Source organism: Chiloscyllium plagiosum, unplaced genomic scaffold (genome assembly GCF_037043375.1).
Source record: "Chiloscyllium plagiosum isolate Xiang-an unplaced genomic scaffold, Cpla_swu_hap1 HiC_scaffold_45, whole genome shotgun sequence".
Classification (NCBI taxonomy): domain Eukaryota; kingdom Metazoa; phylum Chordata; class Chondrichthyes; order Orectolobiformes; family Hemiscylliidae; genus Chiloscyllium; species Chiloscyllium plagiosum.
The window spans coordinates 19408950-19433343 of NW_028270183.1; the positions used below are offsets into that span (position 1 = coordinate 19408950).

A 24394-nucleotide genomic window follows, 5' to 3' on the forward strand; every position below is an offset into this window, starting at 1 on the left:
GGAAAGGGGGCTCTCTGTCATGGGGAACACATCCAGATGCAGGATTGACCTGTACAGTGACGGTTTACAATCTGTCTCAGTGAGTGGTGCTGGTCCCTGGAACCCAGATGGCCATTGGCTTCGGTCCCGTTCCACAGCTGATGATATTTTCATTGACAGAGTGGGGACCCATTTTCAAACGGGATGTTGAGCTGACGAGGATGTGAGAGCCTCCCTTTGAAAATGTGTATGAGGGTTATTTTGGCAGCCTCTGCTCCAACGTCTCTCCCTCAGCGATACCTCAAAGTAGGCTCTCTGCACATCATCCCATTGGTGCTGGATGAGGAACGCTTCCTTTGAGGGGGACGTGGTGGCTCAGTGGATAGTACTGCTACCTCACGGGACCTGGGTTCAATTCCAGCCTCAGGTGACTGTGTGGAGTTTGCCCATTCACCCCTTGTCTGTGTGGGTTTCCTCTGGGTACATGTTTGGTGGATTGGCCATGCTAAATTGACTATAGTGTCCGGGGATATGTAGGTTAAGCACATTAGTCAGGGGAAATGTGAATAATAGGGTTGGGGAATGGATCTGGGTGGGTTATTTATGCAGCAGTCGTTATGAAGACCAAATAGATATCCAGCTGCCTTTTGTGCAGCACCTTGTCAAGTGTCTTTTGGAAACTTACATACACCACATCTACTGGTTCCCCATTGTCCACCATGTTCATGATGTCGTCATAGAATTCCAAGAGATTAGTTAAGCGTGGTTTGCCTTTTATGAACCCATGCTGCGTCTGTCCAATGGGACTATCTCTGTCCAGATGCCTTATTATTTCTTCCTTGATAATAGACTCAAGCTTTCTCCCCCCAACAGAAGTTAAGTCTATAATTCCCCAACTTTTGTCTACCTCTCTCTTTTTAAAACTGTGGCATCACATTTGCTGTTTTCCAATCTGCTGGGACTGCCCCAGAATCCAATGAATTTTGGAAAATCCCTTACAAGTGCATTCGCTCTTTCTCCCACCACCACATTGAGCACGGTGGGATACTCTCCATCATGGCCTGTAGCCTTGTCTGCCTTTAGCTCCATTAGCTTGGCCAACACCACCTCTTTCATGATAATGATTGTTTCCAGGACCTCACCTACCTTAGTCTCTTTGTCAATATTGTGCAATAGTATAACAATAAAAATGGTGAAGTGGAAAGTTCAGTATATAAGTTGTGGGGTCATGATAGAGCCTCAAAAGAGGAACCACTAAAATGGGAAGATGGTGCCTGGAGAGACTGAGGCACCTTGGCTTCAGTGGGGTCCATGGATTTGGCATGTTTACTTGATATGTTTAGGACTAACCTACAGGATTAAGGGGAAGGAGCCATTAGTAAGGGAATGGTAATCTTTGGATGTTTCACCCATTCTCAAGAGGCCCATTTTAAGACTCTGGGCCAGAGACTCCTGCCTGAGGAACGGCTGCATTTTTTTTAAGAAGTGTCAATCAATGATAATTCCATGGTCTAGCTTTAACTTCCAGATTTTATTAACGGTATTTAAGTTCCAGCATTTGAACCCATATGCCCATGTACCAAAGTATTTGGGCTCTGGATTACTTGTGCAGATATATTACCTCACAATCTCTCCCCACAGGACTGACAGTGATCAGTAGATATTTTATTGAACAAAAGTCAGTGATGTCAACCACACAGAAAAAGGCCATCTACCTGTGCCAATCAAAAACAAGTATCAGACTTCTAATCCAAATTTCAGCACTTGACCCAAAGCCTCATATGCCTTGGGATTGTAAATCCACATCGAAATATTTAGACAGTCATAGAGTCAGAGTCATCCAGCATGGAAACACTCTTCGGACTAACTAGTCCATGCTGACCATAATCCCAAACTCAACGAGCTCCCCTTGCCTCAGCTTGGCCCATATCCCTCTAACCATTTCTTATTCACGGACTGATCTAAATGTCTTTTAAATGTTGTAACTGTACCCAAATCCACCACTTTCTCTGAAAGTCCATTCCACACACGAACCTCTCTCTCTGTGAAAAAGAATCTTTCTACTCACACCTTAAAAAGATGAGGAGGAATTTCTTCCCTCAGAGGGGAGTGAACCTTTACCGCAGAGAGCTGTCGAGGCTGGGTCTCTCAGTATACTTAAGGCTGAGGTGGACAGACATTTGGGGTTGAGGATTATCAGATCAATCCTGATCTCATGGAGTGGGAGTGCAGACTCGATGGGCTGAATGGCCGATGTCTGCTCCTATGTCTTACCCTGCCTCTCACAAATAGGCCAAGGATGGTAGGATTCCTTATTGAACCAGCTGTCTGCCTGTGACAAGCAGCGACAACTCGAAGGTCACCATTACTGAGGCTGGCCTGAGCGGTGGAGATTGAACCATTCCCTCCAGTGGGGCTGGACTCCACTAATCCAGTAACATTACCCATCCGCTACTCCCCATTGCTGGCTCAAAGACCAAGGGAGCAGGCCCACAATGGAACTTATCCCCAGTTCCAGCATGTGGCTGTAACACCGAGTCAAGTCCGTGACCTCGTACCCCCCACCCCACCCAGAAACGGGCTGGTAGTGCTGGCTGACCTGTTTGGGTCTGAGACATAGTGAGAGTCAGGGTGTGTTCAGGAGAGCACTGTGGGGTGGGGAAGTGTGGGGATGGTGAATGGGAGATGGTGTGAAGACAGTGCAGGCAATGCAGGCTTGGCACTGTACAGACAGAGCAGGCAGTCACCAGTGCGAGTATTGAACCAGCCCTCAGTCACTGGAGCCCCTCTCTCCTGTTCCAACAGGTTCGCAGTGAGATCCTCAATACTGCATCGAAGATCACCAAGGACTCCAGCATTTGGAAATCTTCCAATGTAAGGAGCTGATTCTCCAACACACAGGCTTTACCAGAAGCTGTGAGGCTAGGGGAGAAAGGGGGAGGGGGATAAAGTGCCATAGTGTGTGTTTAGGGAGGGGCAGTGGTTTGTGGGGCAGACATCTGTTGGGGGGCAGGAATTTGTGTGTAGGACATTAGAGTGAGGGTGGGACATTAAAGTGAGGATGGGACATTAGAGTGAGGGTGGGACATTAGAGTGAGAGTGGGACATTAGAGTGAGAGTGGGACATTAGAGTGAGAGTGGGGCATTAGAGTGAAGAAGGGGAATTAGAGTGAGGGTGGGACATGAGAGTGAGGGTGGGACATGAGAGTGAGAGTGGGACATTAGAGTGAGAGTGGGGCATTAGAGTGAAGAAGGGGAATTAGAGTGAGGGTGGGACATGAGAGTGAGGGTGGGACATGAGAGTGAGAGTGGGACATTAGAGTGAGAGTGGGGCATTAGAGTGAAGAAGGTGAATTAGAGTGAGAGTGGGACATGAGAGTGAGGGTGGGGCATTAGAGTGAGAGTGGGACATTAGAGCGAGGGTGAGACATTAGAGTAAGGGTGGGACTTTAGAGTGAGGGTGGGACATGAGGGTGAGGGTGGGGCATTAGAGTAAGGGTGGGACATTAGAGTGAGGGTGGGGCATTAGAGTGAGAGTTGGACATTAGAGTGAGGGTGGGACATTAGAGTGAGGATGGGGCGTTAGAGTGAGGGTGGGACATTAGAGTGAGGGTGGGGCATTAGAGTGAATGTAGGGCATTTGAGTGAGGATGGGGCATTAGAGTGAGGGTGGGGCATTAGAGTGAGGATGGGACATTAGAGTGAGGATGGGACATTAGAGTGAGGGTGGCGCATTAGTGTGAGGGTGGGGCATTAGAGTGAGGGCATGGCATTAGAGTGAATGTGGGGCATTAGAGTGAGGATGGGGCATTAGAGTGAGGGTGGGGCATTAGAGTGAGGATGGGGCATCAGAGTGAAGATGGGGCATTAGAGTGAGGGTGGGGCATTAGAGTGAGGGTGGGGCATTAGTGAGTGTGAGACATTAGAGTGAGGGTGGGTCATTAGAGTGAGGGTGGGACATTAGAGTGAGTGTGGGACATTAGAGTGAGGGTGGGACATTAGAGTGAGTGTGGGACATTAGAATGAGGGTGTGACATTAGAGTCAGTGTGGGGCATTAGAGCGAAGATGGCGCATTAGATTGAGGGTGGGACATTAGAGTGAGGGAGGGGCATTAGAGTGAGGGTGGGGCATTAGAGTGAGGGTGGGACATTAGAGTGAGGGTGGGACATTAGAGTGAGTGTGGGACATTAGAGTGCGGGTGGGACATTAGAGTGAGGATGGGACATTAGAGTCAGTGTGGGACGTTAGAGTGAGGGTATGGCATTAGACTGAGGGTGTATCATTAGAGTGAGGGTGGGACATTAGAGTGAGGATGGGGCATTAGAGTGAGGATGGGACATGAGAGTGAGGGTGGGGCATTAGAGTGAGTGTGGGGCATTAGAGTGAGGGTGGGGCATTAGAGTGAATGTAGGGCATTTGAGTGAGGATGGGGCATTAGAGTGAGGGTGGGGCATTAGAGTGAGGATGGGACATTAGAGTGAGGATGGGACATTAGAGTGAGGGTGGCGCATTAGTGTGAGGGTGGGGCATTAGAGTGAGGGCATGGCATTAGAGTGAATGTGGGGCATTAGAGTGAGGATGGGGCATTAGAGTGAGGGTGGGGCATTAGAGTGAGGATGGGACATTAGAGTGAAGATGGGGCATTAGAGTGAGGGTGGGGCATTAGAGTGAGGGTGGGGCATTAGTGAGTGTGAGACATTAGAGTGAGGGTGGGTCATTAGAGTGAGGGTGGGACATTAGAGTGAGGATGGGACATTAGAGTGAAGATGGCGCATTAGAGTGAGGGTGGGGCATTAGAGTGAGGGTGGGACATTAGAGTGAGGGTGGTGCATTAGAGTAAGGGTGGGGCATTAGAGTGAGTGTGAGACATTAGAGTGAGGGTGGGACATTAGAGTGAGGGTGGCGCATTAGTGTGAGGGTGGGACATTAAAGTGAGAATGGGGCATTAGAGAGCGGTGGAGGAATTAGATTGAGGGTGGGAGATTAGAGTGAGGGTGGGACATTAGGGTGAGGATGGGACATTAGAGTGAGGATGGGGAATTAGAGTGAGCATGGCTCATTAGAGGGTGGGTGCGACATTAGAGTGAGGGTGGGGTATTAGAGAGAGGGTGGGACAATAGATTGAGGATGGGACATTAGAGTGAGGGTGGGGCATTAGAGTGAAGGTGGGACACTAGAGTGAGGATGGGGCATTAGAGTGAGGGTGGGGCATTAGAGTGAGGATGGGGCATTAGAGTGAGGATGGAGTATTAGAGTGAGGGTGGGGCATTAGAGTGAGGATGGAGCATTAGAGTGAGGGTGGGAGATTAGAGTGAGGGTGGGAGATTAGAGTGAGAGTGGGGCATTAGAGTGAATGTGGGGCATTAGAGTGAGGGTGGGACATGAGAGTGAGGTTGGGCCATTAGAGTGAAGAAGGGGAATTAGAGTGAGGGCGGGACGTTAGAGTAAGGGTATGGCATTAGAGTGAGGGTGGAACATTAGATTGAGGTTGGGTCATTAGAGTGAAGATGGGGCATTAGAGTGAGGGTGGGCATTAGAGTGAGGGTGGGACATTAGAGTGAGAATGGGACATTAGAGTGAGGATGGGGCATCAGAGTGAAGGTGGGACGTTAGAGTGAGGATGGGGCATTAGAGTGAGGGTGGGGCATTAGAGTGAAGGTGGGTCATTATAGTGAGGGTGCGACATTAGAGTGAGTGTGGGACATTAGAGTGAGTGTGGGACATTAGAGTGAGGGTGGGACATTAGAGTGAGTGTGGGACATTAGAATGAGGGTGTGACATTAGAGTCAGTGTGGGGCATTAGAGCGAAGATGGCGCATTAGATTGAGGGTGGGACATTAGAGTGAGGGAGGGGCATTAGAGTGAGGGTGGGGCATTAGAGTGAGGGTGGGACATTAGAGTGAGGGTGGGACATTAGAGTGAGTGTGGGACATTAGAGTGCGGGTGGGACATTAGAGTGAGGATGGGACATTAGAGTCAGTGTGGGACGTTAGAGTGAGGGTATGGCATTAGACTGAGGGTGTATCATTAGAGTGAGGGTGGGACATTAGAGTGAGGATGGGGCATTAGAGTGAGGATGGGACATGAGAGTGAGGGTGGGGCATTAGAGTGAGTGTGGGGCATTTGAGTGAGGGTGGGAGATTAGAGTGAGGAAAGAGCATTAGAGTGAAGGTGGGACATTAGAGTGAGGGTGGTACATTAGAGTGAGGTTGGGACATTAGAGTGAAGAAGGGGAATTAGAGTGAGGGCGGGACGTTAGAGTAAGGGTATGGCATTAGAGTGGGGGTGGGACATTAGAGTGAGGATGGGACATTAGAGTGAGGGTGGACATTAGAGTGAGGGTGGGGCATTAGAGTGAAGGTGGGTCATTAGAGTGAGTGTGGGACATTAGAGTGAGTGTGGGACATTAGAGTGAGGGTGGGACATTAGAGTGAGGATGGGGCATTAGAGTGAAGGTGGGGCATTAGTGTGAGGGTGGGACATTAGAGTGAGTGTGGGACATTAAAGTGAGGGTGGGACATTAGAGTGAGGATGGGGCATTAGAGTGAAGGTGGGGCATTAGTGTGAGGGTGGGACATTAGAGTGAGTGTGGGACGTTAGAGTGAGGGTGGGACATTAGAGTGAGGGTGGGACATTAGAGTGAGGGTGGGACATTAGAGTGAGGGAGGGGCATTAGAGTGAGGGTGGGACATTAGAGTGAGGGTGGGACATTAGAGTGAGTGTGGGACATTAGAGTGAGGGTGGGACATTAGAGTGTGGATGGGACATTAGAGTCAGTGTGGGACGTTATAGTGAGGGTATGGCATTAGACTGAGGGTGTATCATTAGAGTGAAGATGGGGCATTAGAGTGAGGGTGGGACATGAGAGTGAGGGTGGGGCATTAGAGTGAAGGTGGGACATTAGAGTGAGGATGGGTTGTTAGAGTGAGTGTGGGGCATTAGAGTGAGGGTGAGACATTAGAGTGAGGGTGGGACATTAGAGTGAGGGTGAGATATTAGAGTGAGGGTGGGACATTAGAGTGAGGGTGGGACTTTAGAGTGCAGATGGGGCATTAGAGTGAATGTGGGGCATTAGAGTGAGGGTGGGACATTAGAGTGAGATTGGGACATTAGAGTGAAGAAGGGGAATTAGAGTGAGGGCGGGATGTTAGAGTAAGGGTATGGCATTAGAGTGAGGGTGGAACATTAGATTGAGGTTGGGTCATTAGAGAGAAGATGGGGCTTTAGAGTGAGGGTGTGCAGTAGAGTGAGGGTGGGACATTAGAGTGAAGAAGGGGAATTAGAGTGAGGGCGGGACGTTAGAGTAAGGGTATGGCATTAGAGTGGGGGTGGGACATTAGAGTGAGGATGGGACATTAGAGTGAGGGTGGACATTAGAGTGAGGGTGTGCATTAGAGTGAGGGTGGGACATTAGAGTGAGGATGGGACATTAGAGTGAAGAAGGGGAATTAGAGTGAGGGCGGGACGTTAGAGTAAGGGTATGGCATTAGAGTGGGGGTGGGACATTAGAGTGAGGATGGGACATTAGAGTGAGGGTGGACATTAGAGTGAGGGTGGGGCATTAGAGTGAAGGTGGGTCATTAGAGTGAGGGTGCGACATTAGAGTGAGTGTGGGACATTAGAGTGAGGGTGGGACATTAGAGTGAGGGTGGGACATTAGAGTGAGGGAGGGGCATTAGAGTGAGGGTGGGACATTAGAGTGAGGGTGGGACATTAGAGTGAGTGTGGGACATTAGAGTGAGGGTGGGACATTAGAGTGAGGATGGGACATTAGAGTCAGTGTGGGACGTTATAGTGAGGGTATGGCATTAGACTGAGGGTGTATCATTAGAGTGAAGATGGGGCATTAGATTGAGGGTGGGACATGAGAGTGAAGGTGGGACATTAGAGTGAGGATGGGTTGTTAGAGTGAGTGTGGGGCATTAGAGTGAGGTTGAGGCATTAGAGTGATGGTGGGACATTAGAGTGAGGGTGAGACATTAGAGTGAGGGTGGGACATCAGAGTGAGGGTGAGACATTAGAGTGAGGGTGGGACATTAGAGTGAGGGTGGGACTTTAGAGTGCAGATGGGGCATTAGAGTGAATGTGGGGCATTAGAGTGAGGGTGGGACATTAGAGTGAGGGTGGGACATTAGAGTGAGAATGGGACATTAGAGTGAGGGTGGACATTAGAGTGAGGGTGTGCATTAGAGTGAGGGTGGGACATTAGAGTGAGGATGGGACATTAGAGTGAAGAAGGGGAATTAGAGTGAGGGCGGGACGTTAGAGTAAGGGTATGGCATTAGAGTGGGGGTAGGACATTAGAGTGAGGATGGGACATTAGAGTGAGGGTGGACATTAGAGTGAGGGTGGGACATTAGAGTGAAGGTGGGTCATTAGAGTGAGGGTGCGACATTAGAGTGAATGTGGGACATTAGAGTGAGTGTGGGACATTAGAGTGAGGGTGGGACATTAGAGTGAGGATGGGGCATTAGAGTGAAGGTGGGGCATTAGTGTGAGGGTGGGACATTAGAGTGAGTGTGGGACGTTAGAGTGAGGGTGGGACATTAGAGTGAGGGTGGGACATTAGAGTGAGGGTGGGACATTAGAGTGAGGGAGGGGCATTAGAGTGAGGGTGGGACATTAGAGTGAGGGTGGGACATTAGAGTGAGTGTGGGACATTAGAGTGAGGGTGGGACATTGGAGTGAGGATGGGACATTAGAGTCAGTGTGGGACGTTATAGTGAGGGTATGGCATTAGACTGAGGGTGTATCATTAGAGTGAAGATGGGGCATTAGATTGAGGGTGGGACATGAGAGTGAGGGTGGGGCATTAGAGTGAAGGTGGGACATTAGAGTGAGGATGGGTTGTTAGAGTGAGTGTGGGGCATTAGAGTGAGGTTGAGGCATTAGAGTGATGGTGGGACATTAGAGTGAGGGTGAGACATTAGAGTGAGGGTGGGACATTAGAGTGAGGGTGAGACATTAGAGTGAGGGTGGGACATTAGAGTGAGGGTGGGACTTTAGAGTGCAGATGGGGCATTAGAGTGAATGTGGGGCATTAGAGTGAGGGTGGGACATTAGAGTGAGATTGGGACATTAGAGTGAAGAAGGGGAATTAGAGTGAGGGCGGGACGTTAGAGTAAGGGTATGGCATTAGAGTGAGGGTGGAACATTAGATTGAGGTTGGGTCATTAGAGTGAAGATGGGGCATTAGAGTGAGGGTGGGCATTAGTGTGAGGGTGGGACATTAGAGTGAGGGTGGGACATTAGAGTGAGGATGGGGCATCAGAGTGAAGGTGGGACGTTAGAGTGAGGATGGGGCATTAGAGTGATGGCGGCACATTAGAGTGAGGGTGGGGCATTAGAGTGAAGGTGGGTCATTATAGTGAGGGTGCGACATTAGAGTGAGTGTGGGACATTAGAGTCAGTGTGGGACGTTAGAGTGAGGGTATGGCATTAGAGTGAGGGTGGGACATTAGAGTGAGGGTGGGACATTAGAGTGAGGTTGAGGCATTAGAGTGATGGTGGGACATTAGAGTGAGGTTGGGACATTAGAGTGAGGGTGGGACATTAGAGTGAGTGTGGGACTTTAGAGTGCGGATGGGGCATTAGAGTGAATGTGGGGCATTAGAGTGAGTGTGGGACATTAGAGTGAGGTTGGGACATTAGAGTGAGAAGGGGAATTAGAGTGAGGGCGGGACATTAGAGTAAGGGTATGGCATTAGAGTGAGTGTGGGACATTTGATTGAGGTTGGGTCATTAGAGTGAAGATGGGGCATTAGAGTGAGGGTGGGCATTAGAGTGAAGGTGGGACGTTAGAGTGAGGATGGGACATTAGAGTGAGGGTGGGACATTAGAGTGAGGATGGGGCATTAGAGTGAGTGTGGGGCATTTGAGTGAGGTTGAGGCATTAGAGTGATGGTGGGACATTAGAGTGAGGGTGAGACATTAGAGTGAGGGTGGGACATTAGAGTGAGTGTGGGACGTTAGAGTGCGGATGGGGCATTAGAATGAATGTGGGGCATTAGAGTGAGGGTGGGACATTAGAGTGAGGTTGGGACATTAGAGTGAGAAGGGGAATTAGAGTGAGGGCGGGACATTAGAGTAAGGGTATGGCATTAGAGTGAGTGTGGGACATTTGATTGAGGTTGGGTCATTAGAGTGAAGATGGGGCATTAGAGTGAGGGTGGGCATTAGAGTGAAGGTGGGACGTTAGAGTGAGGATGGGACATTAGAGTGAGGGTGGGACATTAGAGTGAGGATGGGGCATTAGAGTGAAGGTGGGACGTTAGAGTGAGGATGGGGCATTAGAGTGATGATGGAGCATTAGGCTGAAGATGGCGCATTAGAGTGAGGGTGGGAGATTAGAGTGAGGGTGGGACATTAGAGTAAGAGTGGGGCATTAGAGTGAATGTGGGGCATTAGAGTGAGGGTGGGTCATGAGAGTGTGGTTGGGACATTAGAGTGAAGAAGGGGAATTAGAGTGAGGGCGGGACGTTAGAGTAAGGGTATGGCATTAGAGTGGGGGTGGGACATTAGAGTGAGGATGGGACATTAGAGTGAGGGTGGACATTAGAGTGAGGGTGGGGCATTAGAGTGAAGGTGGGTCATTAGAGTGAGGGTGCGACATTAGAGTGAGTGTGGGACATTAGAGTGAGGGTGGGACATTAGAGTGAGGGTGGGACATTAGAGTGAGGGTGAGACATTAGAGTGAGGGTGGGACATTAGAGTGAGGGTGGGACATTAGAGTGAGGGTGAGACATTAGAGTGAGGGTGGGACATTAGAGTGAGGGTGGGACATTAGAGTGCGGATGGGGCATTAGAGTGAATGTGGGGCATTAGACTGAGGGTGGGACATTAGAGTGAGGTTGGGACATTAGAGTGAAGAAGGGGAATTAGAGTGAGGGCAGAACGTTAGAGTAAGGGTATGGCATTAGAGTGAGGGTGGAACATTAGATTGAGGTTGGGTCATTAGAGTGAAGATGGGGCATTAGAGTGAGGGTGGGCATTAGAGTGAGGGTGGGACATTAGAGTGAGAATGGGACATTATATTGAGGGTGGGACATTAGAGTGAGGATGGGGCATCAGAGTGAAGGTGGGACGTTAGAGTGAGGATGGGGCATTAGAGTGAGGGTGGGACATAAGAGTGAGGGTGGGGCATTAGAGTGAAGGTGGGTCATTATAGTGAGGGTGCGACATTAGAGTGAGTGTGGGACATTAGAGTGAGGATGGGGCATTAGAGTGAAGGTGGGACATTAGAGTGAGGATGGGTCGTTAGAGTGAGTGTGGGGCATTAGAGTGAGGTTGAGGCATTAGAGTGATGGTGGGACATTAGAGTGAGGGTGAGACATTAGAGTGAGGGTGGGATATTAGAGTGAGGGTGGGACATTAGAGTGAGGTTGGGACATTAGAGTGAGAAGGGGAATTAGAGTGAGGGCGGGACATTAGAGTAAGGGTATGGCATTAGAGTGAGGGTGGAACATTAGATTGAGGTTGGGTCATTAGAGTGAAGATGGGGCATTAGAGTGAGGGTGGGCATTAGAGTGAGGGAGGGACATTAGAGTGAGAATGGGACATTATATTGAGGGTGGGACATTAGAGTGAGGATGGGGCATTAGAGTTAAGGTGGGACGTTAGAGTGAGGATGGGGCATTAGAGTGAGGGTGGGACATAAGAGTGAGGGTGGGGCATTAGAGTGAAGGTGGGTCATTATAGTGAGGGTGCGACATTAGAGTGAGTGTGGGACATTAGAGTGAGGGTGGGACATTAGAGTGAGGGTGGGAGATTAGAGAGAGGGTGGGACATTAGAGTGAGGATGGGGCATTAGAGTGAAGGTGGGGCATTAGAGTGAGGGTGGGATATTAGAGTGAGTGTGGGACATTAGAGTGAGAGTGGGACATTAGAGTGAGGAAAGAGCATTAGAGTGAAGTTGGGACATTAGAGTGAGGATGGGTCGTTAGAGTGAGTGTGGGGCATTTGAGTGAGGTTGAGGCATTAGAGTGATGGTGGGACATTAGAGTGAGGGTGAGACATTAGAGTGAGGGTGGGACATTAGAGTGAGTGTGGGACTTTAGAGTGCGGATGGGGCATTAGAATGAATGTGGGGCATTAGAGTGAGGGTGGGACATTAGAGTGAGGTTGGGACATTAGAGTGAGAAGGGGAATTAGAGTGAGGGCGGGACATTAGAGTAAGGGTATGCCATTAGAGTGAGTGTGGGACATTTGATTGAGGTTGGGTCATTAGAGTGAAGATGGGGCATTAGAGTGAGGGTGGGCATTAGAGTGAAGGTGGGACGTTAGAGTGAGGGTGGGACATTAGAGTGAGTGTGGGACATTAGAGTGAGGGTGGGACATTAGAGTGAGGATGGGGCATTAGAGAGAGGGTGGGACATTAGAGTGAGGATGGGGCATTAGAGTGAATGTGGGGCATTAGAGTGAATGTGGGGCATTAGAGTGAGGGTGGGACATTAGAGTGAGGGTGGGACATTAGAGTGAGGATGGAGCGTTAGAGTGAAGGTGGGACGTTAGAGTGAGGATGGGGCATTAGAGTGAGGGTGGGACATTAGAGTGAGGGTGGGGCATTAGAGTGAAGGTGGGGCATTAGAGTGAGGGTGGGACATTAGAGTGAGTGTGGGACATTAGAGTGAGGGTGGGACATTAGAGTGAGGATGGGGCATTAGAGAGAGGGTGGGACATTAGAGTGAGGATGGGGCATTAGAGTGAATGTGGGGCATTAGAGTGAATGTGGGGCATTAGAGTGAGGGTGGGACATTAGAGTGAGGGTGGGACATTAGAGTGAGGATGGAGCGTTAGAGTGAGGATGGGACATTGGGGTGAGGATGGAGCATTAGAGTGAGGATGGTACATTAGAGTGAAGATGGCGCATTAGAGTGAGGGTGGGGCATTAGAGTGAGGATGGGACATTAGAGTGAGGGTGGGGCATTAGAGTGAGGGTGGGACATTAGAGTGAGGATGGAATATTAGAGTGAGGATGGGACATTAGAGTGAGGGTGGCGCATTAGAGTGTGGGTGGGACATTAGAGTGAGGATGGAATATTAGAGTGAGGATGGGACATTAGAGTGAGGGTGGTGCATTAGAGTGAGGATGGGACATTAGAGTGAGGGTGGCGCATTAGAGTGAGGGTGGGACATTAGAGTGAGGATGGAGCATTAGAGTGAGGATGGGACATTAGAGTGAGGGTGGGACATTAGAGTGAGGGTGGGACATTAGAGTGAGAATGGGACATTATATTGAGGGTGGGACATTAGAGTGAGGATGGGGCATCAGAGTGAAGGTGGGACGTTAGAGTGAGGATGGGGCATTAGAGTGAGGGTGGGACATAAGAGTGAGGGTGGGGCATTAGAGTGAAGGTGGGTCATTATAGTGAGGGTGCGACATTAGAGTGAGTGTGGGACATTAGAGTGAGGGTGGGACATTAGAGTGAGGGTGGGAGATTAGAGAGAGAGGGTGGGACATTAGAGTGAGGATGGGGCATTAGAGTGAAGGTGGGGCATTAGAGTGAGGGTGGGACATTAGAGTGAGTGTGGGACATTAGAGTGAGAGTGGGACATTAGAGTGAGGAAAGAGCATTAGAGTGAAGGTGGGACATTAGAGTGAGGATGGGTCGTTAGAGTGAGTGTGGGGCATTAGAGTGAGGTTGAGGCATTAGAGTGATGGTGGGACATTAGAGTGAGGGTGAGACATTAGAGTGAGGGTGGGACATTAGAGTGAGGATGGGGCATTAGAGTGAAGGTGGGACGTTAGAGTGAGGATGGGGCATTAGAGTGAGGGTGGGACATTAGAGTGAGGGTGGGGCATTAGAGTGAAGGTGGGGCATTAGAGTGAGGGTGGGACATTAGAGTGAGTGTGGGACATTAGAGTGAGGGTGGGACATTAGAGTGAGGATGGGGCATTAGAGAGAGGGTGGGACATTAGAGTGAGGATGGGGCATTAGAGTGAACGTGGGGCATTAGAGTGAATGTGGGGCATTAGAGTGAGGGTGGGACATTAGAGTGAGGGTGGGACATTAGAGTGAGGATGGGGCATTAGAGTGAAGGTGGGACGTTAGAGTGAGGATGGGGCATTAGAGTGAGGGTGGGACATTAGAGTGAGGGTGGGGCATTAGAGTGAGTGTGGGACATTAGAGTGAGGGTGGGACATTAGAGTGAGGATGGGGCATTAGAGAGAGGGTGGGACATTAGAGTGAGGATGGGGCATTAGAGTGAACGTGGGGCATTAGAGTGAATGTGGGGCATTAGAGTGAGGGTGGGACATTAGAGTGAGGGTGGGACATTAGAGTGAGGATGGAGCGTTAGAGTGAGGATGTGACATTGGGGTGAGGATGGAGCATTAGAGTGAGGATGGTACATTAGAGTGAAGATGGCGCATTAGAGTGAGGGTGGGGCATTAGAGTGAGGATGGGACATTAGAGTGAGGGTGGGGCATTAGAGTGAGGGTGGGACATTAGAGTGAGGATGGAATATTAGAGTGAGGATGGGACATTAGAGTGAGGGTGGCGCATTAGAGTGTGGGTGGGACATTAGAGTGAGGATGGAATATTAGAGTGAGGATGGGACATTAGAGTGAGGGTGGTGCATTAGAGTGAGGATGGGACATTAGAGTGAGGGTGGCGCATTAGAGTGAGGGTGGGACATTAGAGTGAGGATGGAGCATTAGAGTGAGGATGGGACATTAGAGTGAGGGTGGGACATTAGAGTGAGGGTGGGACATTAGAGTGAGGATGGGGCATTAGAGTGAACGTGGGGCATTAGAGTGAGGGTGGGACATTAGAGTGAGGGTGGGACATTAGAGTGAGGATGGAGCTTTAGAGTGAGGATGGGACATTGGGGTGAGGATGGAGCATTAGAGTGAGGATGGTACATTAGAGTGAAGATGGCGCATTAGAGTGAGGGTGGGGCATTAGAGTGAGGATGGGACATTAGAGTGCGGGTGGTGCATTAGAGTGAGGGTGGGACATTAGAGTGAGGATGGAATATTAGAGTGAGGATGGGACATTAGAGTGAGGGTGGCGCATTAGAGTGAGGGTGGGACATTAGAGTGAGGATGGAATATTAGAGTGAGGATGGGACATTAGAATGAGGGTGGTGCATTAGAGTGAGGATGGGACATTAGAGTGAGGGTGGCGCATTAGAGTGAGGGTGGGACATTAGAATGAGGATGGAGCATTAGAGTGAGGATGGGACATTTGAGTGAGGGTGGGGCATTAGAGTGAGGGTGGGACATTAGAGTGAAGATGGCGCATTAGAGTGAGGGTGGGGCATTAGAGTGAGGATGGGACATTAGAGTGAGGGTGGCGCATTAGAGTGAGGGTGGGACATTAGAGTGAGGATGGAATATTAGAGTGAGGATGGGACATTAGAGTGAGGGTGGTGCATTAGAGTGAGGATGGGACATTAGAGTGAGGGTGGCGCATTAGAGTGAGGGTGGGACATTAGAATGAGGATGGAGCATTAGAGTGAGGATGGGACATAGGGGTGAGGATGGAGCATTAGAGTGAGGATGGTACATTAGAGTGAAGATGGCGCATTAGAGTGAGGGTGGGGCATTAGAGTGAGGATGGGACATTAGAGTGAGGGTGGGGCATTAGAGTGAGGGTGGGACATTAGAGTGAGGATGGAATATTAGAGTGAGGATGGGACATTAGAGTGAGGGTGGCGCATTAGAGTGAGGGTGGGACATTAGAGTGAGGATGGAATATTAGAGTGAGGATGGGACATTAGAGTGAGGGTGGTGCATTAGAGTGAGGATGGGACATTAGAGTGAGGGTGGCGCATTAGAGTGAGGGTGGGACATTAGAATGAGGATGGAGCATTAGAGTGAGGATGGGACATTAGAGTGAGGGTGGGGCATTAGAGTGAGGGTGGGACATTAGAGTGAGGATGGAGCATTAGAGTGAGAATGGGACATTAGAGTGACGGTGTGGCATTAGAGTGCGGATGGGGCATTAGTGTGAGGTTGGGACATTAGAGTTAAGATGACTCATTAGAGTGAGGGTGGGACATTAGAGTGAGGATGGAACATTAGAGTGAGGATGGAACATTAGTGTGAGGATGGGACATTAGAGTGAGGATGGGGCATTAGAGTGAGGGTGGGACATTAGAGTGCGGATGGGGCATTAGTGTGAGGTTGGGACATTAGAGTGAAGATGACTCATTAGAGTGAGGGTAGGACATTAGAGTGAGGATGGAACATTAGAGTGAGGATGGAGCATTAGACTGAGGATGGGACATTAGAGTGAGGATGGGGCATTAGTGTGAGTTTGGGGCATTAAAATGAGGATGGGGCATTAGATTGAAGGTGGGGCTTTGACAAAGGGTCAGTTAGACTCGAAACGTCAGCTCTCCTTACAGATGCTGCCTGACCTGCTGAGATTTTCCAGCATTTTCTCTTTTGGTTTCAGATTCCAGCATCCGCAGTAATTTGCTTTTATTAGTCATGACCTTAATGAATTATGAAGTTGGCTTGAAGGATCTGAATAGCTTCCTTCTGTTGCTTCCTACCTCTCCTTAACAATTGCATTTACTTCAATAGACTGTACCAATATAATCATGGTTTGCCAATGGTCATTCTTTTAATTCACTTAGTGGGACTTGGGCCCCATTGGCTGGACCAGCATTTATTGCCCATCCCTAGTTGCCCCTTGAGAAAGTGGTGGCAATCAGGAAGTTAACAGGAAGATGAGTACCTTGTTAATGTATAATTGCAATGCACAGAAACAGGCCATTCAGCCGAAAGGAGCCATGAGGATGTCCACAACTCCATTGTTTTCATTCCCAGCCCATCAACACATTCCTTTTGACCATCTGGATTCCTGGTCATTCGTCTCAAGCACCCACGGTGCTAGTGAGTTCCACATTCCAGGCACAGACTGATTGGTGGTTATCTGGTCTCCCTCCCATTGGAATCTGACCAGGTTCCCATAAATCCCTCGTGTCAAAATCAATTCGGAGCAGCCGGCAGACCATCTTCGAACGATACCGTTGCGATGTTGGAAAGTGAGATTTCTGACAGTTATTGATGAGAAGGCGTTGCAAGTGAATAAGACAGTTTTCAGGGTGAAGCTCTGTTTGTAACCTTCACTTTTCAATCCAGGTTAAGTGCCCTTCAAGACTGGATGGCGATGTACATGTGATGCCAACATCATGGGTTCAATTCCCACATCGACTTGAAGGACTCTCTTTCTGAACCATTCCCCTCAGGTGTGACATGGTCACCCTGAGGATTAAACCCCCACCAAGTTGTCTCTCATTACACTCACTTATTCTTCAAAGAGAGACAGATTGGCGATGGTCTGACCTGAGGGTTACCATGACACAGGGGATCGGAAAAGTTCCGAAGCAGTCTCTCTCTATTGAGAGACAACCTTTTTAAGACTGTGGTAGCTTTAGTTTTTGCTTCAATAATTCCATCGTTAATTTGTTTGCTTTAATTTTTATAATTACTGTGTGATTATAGACATTTAGAATATATTACTTTATTTACAATTGAGTTTGAGGCAATTCAATGTTACAGAAATGTGTGGCTTAATTGTGTTTCGTAATATCTCTTGTTTGCTTTAAAATTGAGTATCTTTCAAAATTAAAAACTGATAATTTGCTGATTTTCACCGTGTTTATCTCAGGTTTAAGGGTTCTAGATTTGTTCCTGTTTTTGTTTTGTTAACACCATTCTTTGCAACAACCTACAGTTTTAAAATCAACAACAGAGGTCCTTTAATCCCAGAAACTGGATATGACTTGATTAGGGAAGAAACATAGAATGTTGGCCTTTATTTCAAAGGGAATGGAATTGAAAAATGTGGAGCTTTTGCGAAAACTCTCCCAGGCACTAGTTAGAGTCCAGACGGAATACAGTGTGAAGGTCTGGGTCCCTTATCGAAGGAAATATATTCTTGCATTGGAAGCAGCCCAGAGAAGGTTCACTATGCTCATACAGGGATGGAGGGAATGTCTTATGAGGAGAGGTTGAGTAGATTGGGCTGTTACTCATTGGAATGGAGAAGAATGAGAGATGACCTTCTGGGACTTTGACAGGTTAGATGTGGAATGTCTCCCCCTTGTGGGAGAGTCTAGAACAGTCTGAGAATAAGAAGGCACCCATATCAGACAAAGTTAAAAATCACACAACACCAGGTTATAGTCCAACAGGTTTAATTGGAAGCACTAGCTTTCGGAGCACCGCTCCTTCATCAGGTGATAGTGGAGGACACAATTCTAAGGCACAGAATTTATAGCAAAACTTTACAGTGTGATGTAACTGAAATTATACATTGAAAAATACCTTGATTGTTGAGTCTTTCATCAGTTTGAATACCATGATAGTTTCACTTCTTACATGTGTAAATCACAAAACCTTTTTTTAAAAGTTGCATTCTCAGGTTCGCTGTAATAATTGGTGTTAGCTAGACAATATGTTGAAGGTGTTAGCCCCCTGTGTTCTCTGTCTATGCCATGATGTTTAGATTGATTCTAATCTAAAAAGTGAGATAACAGAGTTTTACATGAATTCATGCAGTTTTTGAGCAAAGTACAATATAACTCTGCAAGTACAAATTCACCCCACAAAATATATGTGTGCACATGGGTCTTTGTCTGTGTGTGTGTATGTGTGTGTGTATGTGTCTGGGTTGGGGGTTGTGAGTGTGAGAGAGAGTGTATATGTGTGCGTAGTGAGTGTAGAGTATCTTAAGTCTGTGAGTGTGGGAATGTGTGTGCATGTCTGGGGTGGGGGGTTGTGAGTCTCTGTGAGAGAGTGTGTATATGTGTGTGCATGAGTGTAGAGTGGTCTAAGTCTCCAAATCATATCAGACAAAGATGAGGAGGAATTTCATCTCTCAGTGGGTTGTGAATCTGTGGAATTCTTGACCGCAGCGGGCTGTTGAAGTTGAGTCATTAAGTATATTCAAGGCTGAGACAGAGAGATTTTTAATCAGTGAAAGGGATCAAGGGCGAAACTACAAAAAAGTTGTATAATGGGCACTGGCTGTTGAGTGCCTAATGGATACATGTTGACATCCGTGCCATGAAGTTGCACGAGATTTGTTTTATGTAGAATGAGGCTTTGTTATATGATTTTGTTGCTTCAGATCACCCTTTACCTCTGCAAGTGGTAATAGTTTGTTGACCCTGGTTGAGATAATTATTGCCTTGTGAACACCAACACACCAACAGACTCTGTTCAATATGATGTAGAATGCATGATTTAAATCTACAGGTTATTCTGCTATAACGCGTGTTTCATTAGTGCGAATTCACTATAATGCAATTGACAAATTGGGTACATGGTTTCTAAAGTGTGAATTTTTAAAATGTGTGTTGGCTGTAACGCGATTACATCACCAACACTATAAACGCTGTTTCTAAAGCGTGATTTTTCTAGAACACAGGTTTGCACAAGAATGCTACAATTGCATTGCAAAAGAACTATCTGTATCTTAATATCATTTGCTTTTGAGTTTGCGTTTTGAGATTGGAACTAGTGGGTTTTCTGTGAGTCTGAAGGAGGTTTAATGATTAATTTGTAAGTAATTCTGTCGCCATGATTTCTTTTAAAACACAGACTTCCTGAAGAGGCATGAGATTTTATATGTAGGGAGAGCTTAACGGGCAAGCAGAACTTTCAAATACAAGATTCTGGAATGTTTTTGGGAGTGACCTTGGAATAAACTTGTTTCACTTTGGCACAGGGTTCTTATCTGAAGTTAAAAGTGTAAAGCAATTATTCCTGAGAAAGGGAGAAGATCGTTTAGAATTGTAAAGATGAATTAGTGTGAGGAGTTCAGTAAGATTTTCAGACCAGAAGTGTTCCTGAAGAATATATTTGAAGCTGAGAAAGTTCAAGCTCAGTTGTATGAAGATTCCAAGCAGGGGCTATCAGATTCTTAAGACTGGGAATTAGTTAAATTAAGCCCTGTAAGAGTGATATAAAAGGAATTCTCCTTGGTAGAATGGGGTGCTTTTTGGGGTTAATAGGTAGAACAAATAGTAAACTGATTTTTGGAAAGATGTGGAGACAACAGGGTGGTGGCAATGGAAGATTTTAATTTTCCCAAAATTGATTGGGATACACAATGTCAGAGGTCTGGATGGGGCAGAATCTGTAAGGATCATTCAGGAAAGCTTTCTAGAGTAATATGTCAATAGTCCAACTAGGGAAGGGGCCATATTGGACCTGGTGTTGGGGAATGAGTCAGGCCAAGTGGTAGAAGTTGCAGTGGGGGATTTCTTTGGGAATAGTGACCACAATTCTGTAAGTTTTAGAATAGTCATTGACAAAGATGAGAGTGCTCCTTCGGGAAGAGTACTAAACTGGGCCAAGGCCAATTATGTCAAAATTCGGCAGGAGCTGAGGAATGTAGATTGGGGCAGCTATCTGAAGGGGATGTGGGAGGCTTTCAAAGATAGGTTGAAGATAGTGCAGGATAGTCATGTTCCTTTGAAAGCAAGAAATAGGAAAGGCAAGATTTGTGAACCGTGGATGACAGGAGTAATTGTGCGACTAGCCAAGAGGAAAAGGGAAGTGTATATAAGGTCCAGGCAGAGAAGAACAGAACGGGTCTTGGAGGAATATCGGGAGAGAAGGACCAATCTTCAACGAGGAATCAAGCGGGCTAAAACGGGTCATGAAATAACTTTAGCGAGCAGAATTAAGAAGAATCCCAAGGCCGTTTATTCATATACAAGAGGCAAGAGGGTAACTAAAGAAAGGGAAGGTCCACTCAAGGGTAATGAAGGAAGGTTGTGTGGCCAACCTGAGAAAATGGGTGAGATTCTCAATGATTACTTTGCTTCAGTGTTCACTGAGGAGAGGGAGATGATGAATCTTGAGATTAGAAATAGAACTTTGTTTACTCTGGATCATGTTGACATAAGGAGGGAGGATGTGAAGGGTCGACTGCAGGATATTAAGGTGGACAGATCTATCCCAGGTTGCTGAAGGAGGCGAGAGAGGAAATAGCTGGAGCCCTGACAGAGATCTTTGTGGCATCCTTAAACACAGGTGAGGTGCCGGAGGACTGGAGGGTTGCTCATGTTGTCCCCCTGTACAGGAAGGGTAGTTGGGATATTCCGGGCAACTACAGACCAGTGAGCCTGACGTTGGTGATGGGGAAGTTGCTGGAGAAGGTACTGAAGGATAGGATCTATTTATATTTGGAAAAGAATGGGCTTATCAGTGATAGGCAACATTGTTTTGTGTGGGAGAGATTGTACCTTACCAGCTTAATAGAGTTCTTTGAGGAAGTGACCAAGTTGATAGATGAAGGAAGGGCTGTTGATGTCATATACATGGACCTTAGTAAGGCGTTTGATAAGGTTCCCCAGGGTAAACTAATGGAGAAAGTGAAGTCACATGGTGTGCAGGGTGTTCTAGCTAGGTGGATAAAGAACTGGTTGAACAACAGGAGACAGAGAGTAGTAGTTGAAGGGAGTTTCTTGAAATGGAGAAAGGTGACCAGTGGTGTTCCACAGGGATCAGTGCTGGTTCCACTGTTGTTTGTGATATACATAAATGATCTGGAAGAGGGCATTGTTGGTAAGATCAGCAAGTTTGTAGATGGCACAAAGATTGGTGGAGTAGCAGAAAGCATAGGGAACTTTCAGTGAATACAGGAGAATATAGATAGACTGGAGAGTTGGACGGAGAAGTGGCAGATGGAATTCAATCTGGGCAAATGTGAAGTGATGCATTTTGGAAGGTCAAATTCTATTGTCAACTATATTGTAAATGGAAGATCCTTGGGAATAGTTGATGGGCAGAGAGATCTGGGAGTGCAGGTCCATTGTACCCTGAAGGTTGCTGCACAGGTGGATAGAGTGGTCAAGAAGGCATATAGTATGCTTGCCTTCAGCGGACGGGGTATTGGGTATAAGGGCTGGCAGGTCATGTTAAAATTGTACAAGACATTGGTTCAGCCGCATTTAGAATACTGTGTACGGTTCTGGTCGCCACATTACCAAAAAGAACGCAGACGCTTTGGAGAGGGTGCAGAGAAGGTTTACGAGGATGTTGCCTGATATGGAAGGTGCTAGCTATGAAGAGAGGTTGAGTAAGTTTTCATTAGAAAAAAGGAGATTGAGGGGGACCTGATTGAGGTCTACAAAATCTTGAAGGGTATAGACAGGGTGGATAGAGATAAGCTTCTTCCCAGGGTGAGGGATTCAATAACGAGAGGTCATGTGTTCATGGTGAGAGGTGAAAAGTTTAAGGGGGATACATGCGGCAAGTACTTTACACAGAGGGTGGTCGGTGTCTGGAACGCGTTGCCAGCAGAGGTGGGAGAGGCAGGCACAATAGATTCATTTAAGGTGTGTCTGGACAGATGCATGAGTAGGCGGGGAGCAGAGGGATACAGATCCTTAGGAATTGGGCGATAGGTTTAGACAGTGGATTTGGATCGGCACAGGCTTGGAGGGCCGAAGGGCTTGTTCCTGGGCTGTACGTTTTCTTTTCTCTTTGTTATTTAATGGGATTATGTATGTTATCGTGTGTTTTGAATTGTTTAATCATATGTTACATGCAAGCAATTTGATCTGTTTTATCGAAACTTTATGCAATAACCTTCTGTGTGATTGTGTGGGAGAAAGATCTGCTACACTTTCCCCCACAGCATGGCCACATAAAAAAATCACACAGAAGCAGGTCTGCGAACCCACAGAGATCAAGGCTGCCAACACACAGAGAACATACCCACAATGCCCCAGTCTTGGCCAAACAGGCTAACATAGAAGCCAGACATGGCCAAGCTACTCCCAGAACAGAGAATACACTTCCCAACAGCCTTCACAGTGAGCTCCTAGCCCAGCTTAGCACCGTGGTCCCAGTACCCTTCGGGCAGGTCCCTTTCCCACTGAAACCGATAGTGCGTAAACAAAGAGGCAGACCGAGAGACCCCGGAAAACTTCGCTCCCAGGAGGAACATAATGGACACACCTGAAAGCCAGGAGAAGGAATATTTACACATATTCTCGTGGATGGGAAATCCAGCGAAGAATCCTCTCACACACTCACGGAGACGCTTGGAATCTCCTGTATCATTTGGATACAGAACTGGCTCAAAGGTAGAAGACAGAGGGTGGTGGTGGAGGGTTGTTTTTCAGACTGGAGGCCTGTGACCAGTGGAGTGCCACAAGGATCGGTGCTGGGTCCACTGCTTTTTGTCATCTATGGAGATGATTTGGATGTGAGCATAAGAGGTATAGTTAGTGAGTTTGCAGATGACGCCAAAATTGGAGGTGTAGTGGACAGCGAAATGGGTTACCTCAGATTACAATGGGCTCTTGAGCAGATGGCCAATGAGCTGAGGAGTGACAGATGGAGTTTAATTTAGATAAATGTGAGATGCTGCATTTTGGGAAAGCAAATCTTAGCAGTACTCAATGGTAAGGTCCTGGGGAGTCTTGAACAAAGAGACCTTTGAGTGCAGGTTCGTGGCTCCTTGAATGTGGAGTCTCAGGTAGATAGTTGCAGGTAGTAGTGGGTGGAAAGTGAAGAAGGCATTGGGAGGCCATGTTGCGGCTATACAGGACATTGGTTAGGCCACTGTTGGAATATTGTGTGCAATTCTGGTCTCCTTCCTATCGGAAAGATGTTGTGAAGCTTGAAAGGGTTCAGAAAAGATTTAGAAGGACGTTGCCAGCGTTGGAGAATTTGAGCTACATGGAGAGGCTGAACAGGCTGGGGCTGTTTTCCCTGGAGCGTCGGAGGCTGAGGGGTGACCTTCTAGAGGTTTATATAATCATGAGGGGCATGGATAGGATAAATAGACAAAGTCTTTTCCCTGGGGTCGGGGAGTCCAGAACTAGAGGGCATAGGTTTAGGGTGAGAGGGGAAAGATATAAAAGAGACTTAAGGGGCAACTTTTTCACGCAGAGGGTGGTACGTGTGTGGAATGAGCTGCTAGAGGAAGTGGTGGAGGCTGGTACAATTGCAGCATTTAAAAGGCATCTTGATGGGTATATGAATAGGAAGGGTTTGGAGGGATATGGTGTTTGCAGGTGGGACTAGATTGGGTTAGGATATCTGGTTGGCATGGGCGAGTTGGACCAAAGGGTCAGTTTCCATGCTGTACATCTCTATGACTCTAATCACAAAGGAATTGTTATTGCCGGACGCTTGATTAACTTCCATTCAGTTGATTCTTGTTTCAATCCCTTTCCAATTGTCACCATTGTAATGTAACTGCTTTACAATGATCACTGTTGTGTTGCCCCCCTATAAAGCATGTCTGCACCTTCTGTTCTGGGAAGGCCATTCTGGCCATCTGTGCAGAGAGTCAGTTCTGTGTCAGCCGGGTCGATTTCTCTTCCACAATATCATCACCTCAGCTTAAAATTACTACCTGATCTGATTTGTTCAGGACAAGTGGAAAAGTAAGAACCAGTGGCCATGCTATAATAAAGAACACTTCAGGC

General features: G+C 47.6%; 1 protein-coding gene across 1 annotated transcript in view; it reads left to right on the top strand.

Annotated features, from left to right (window-relative positions):
• LOC122552353 (adhesion G protein-coupled receptor E3-like) overlaps positions 1–17584 on the top strand; it is a 100074-nt gene extending 82490 nt beyond the window's left edge. Inside the window, exons 18-19 of the mRNA XM_087983182.1 lie at positions 2785–2853; positions 16761–17584. Coding sequence (XP_087839308.1) covers positions 2785–2853; positions 16761–16892 — 201 coding nt within the window. The 3' untranslated portion in view covers positions 16893–17584. The remainder of the gene's footprint in view (positions 1–2784; positions 2854–16760) is intronic.
• Positions 17585–24394: the final 6810 nt, after the last annotated feature.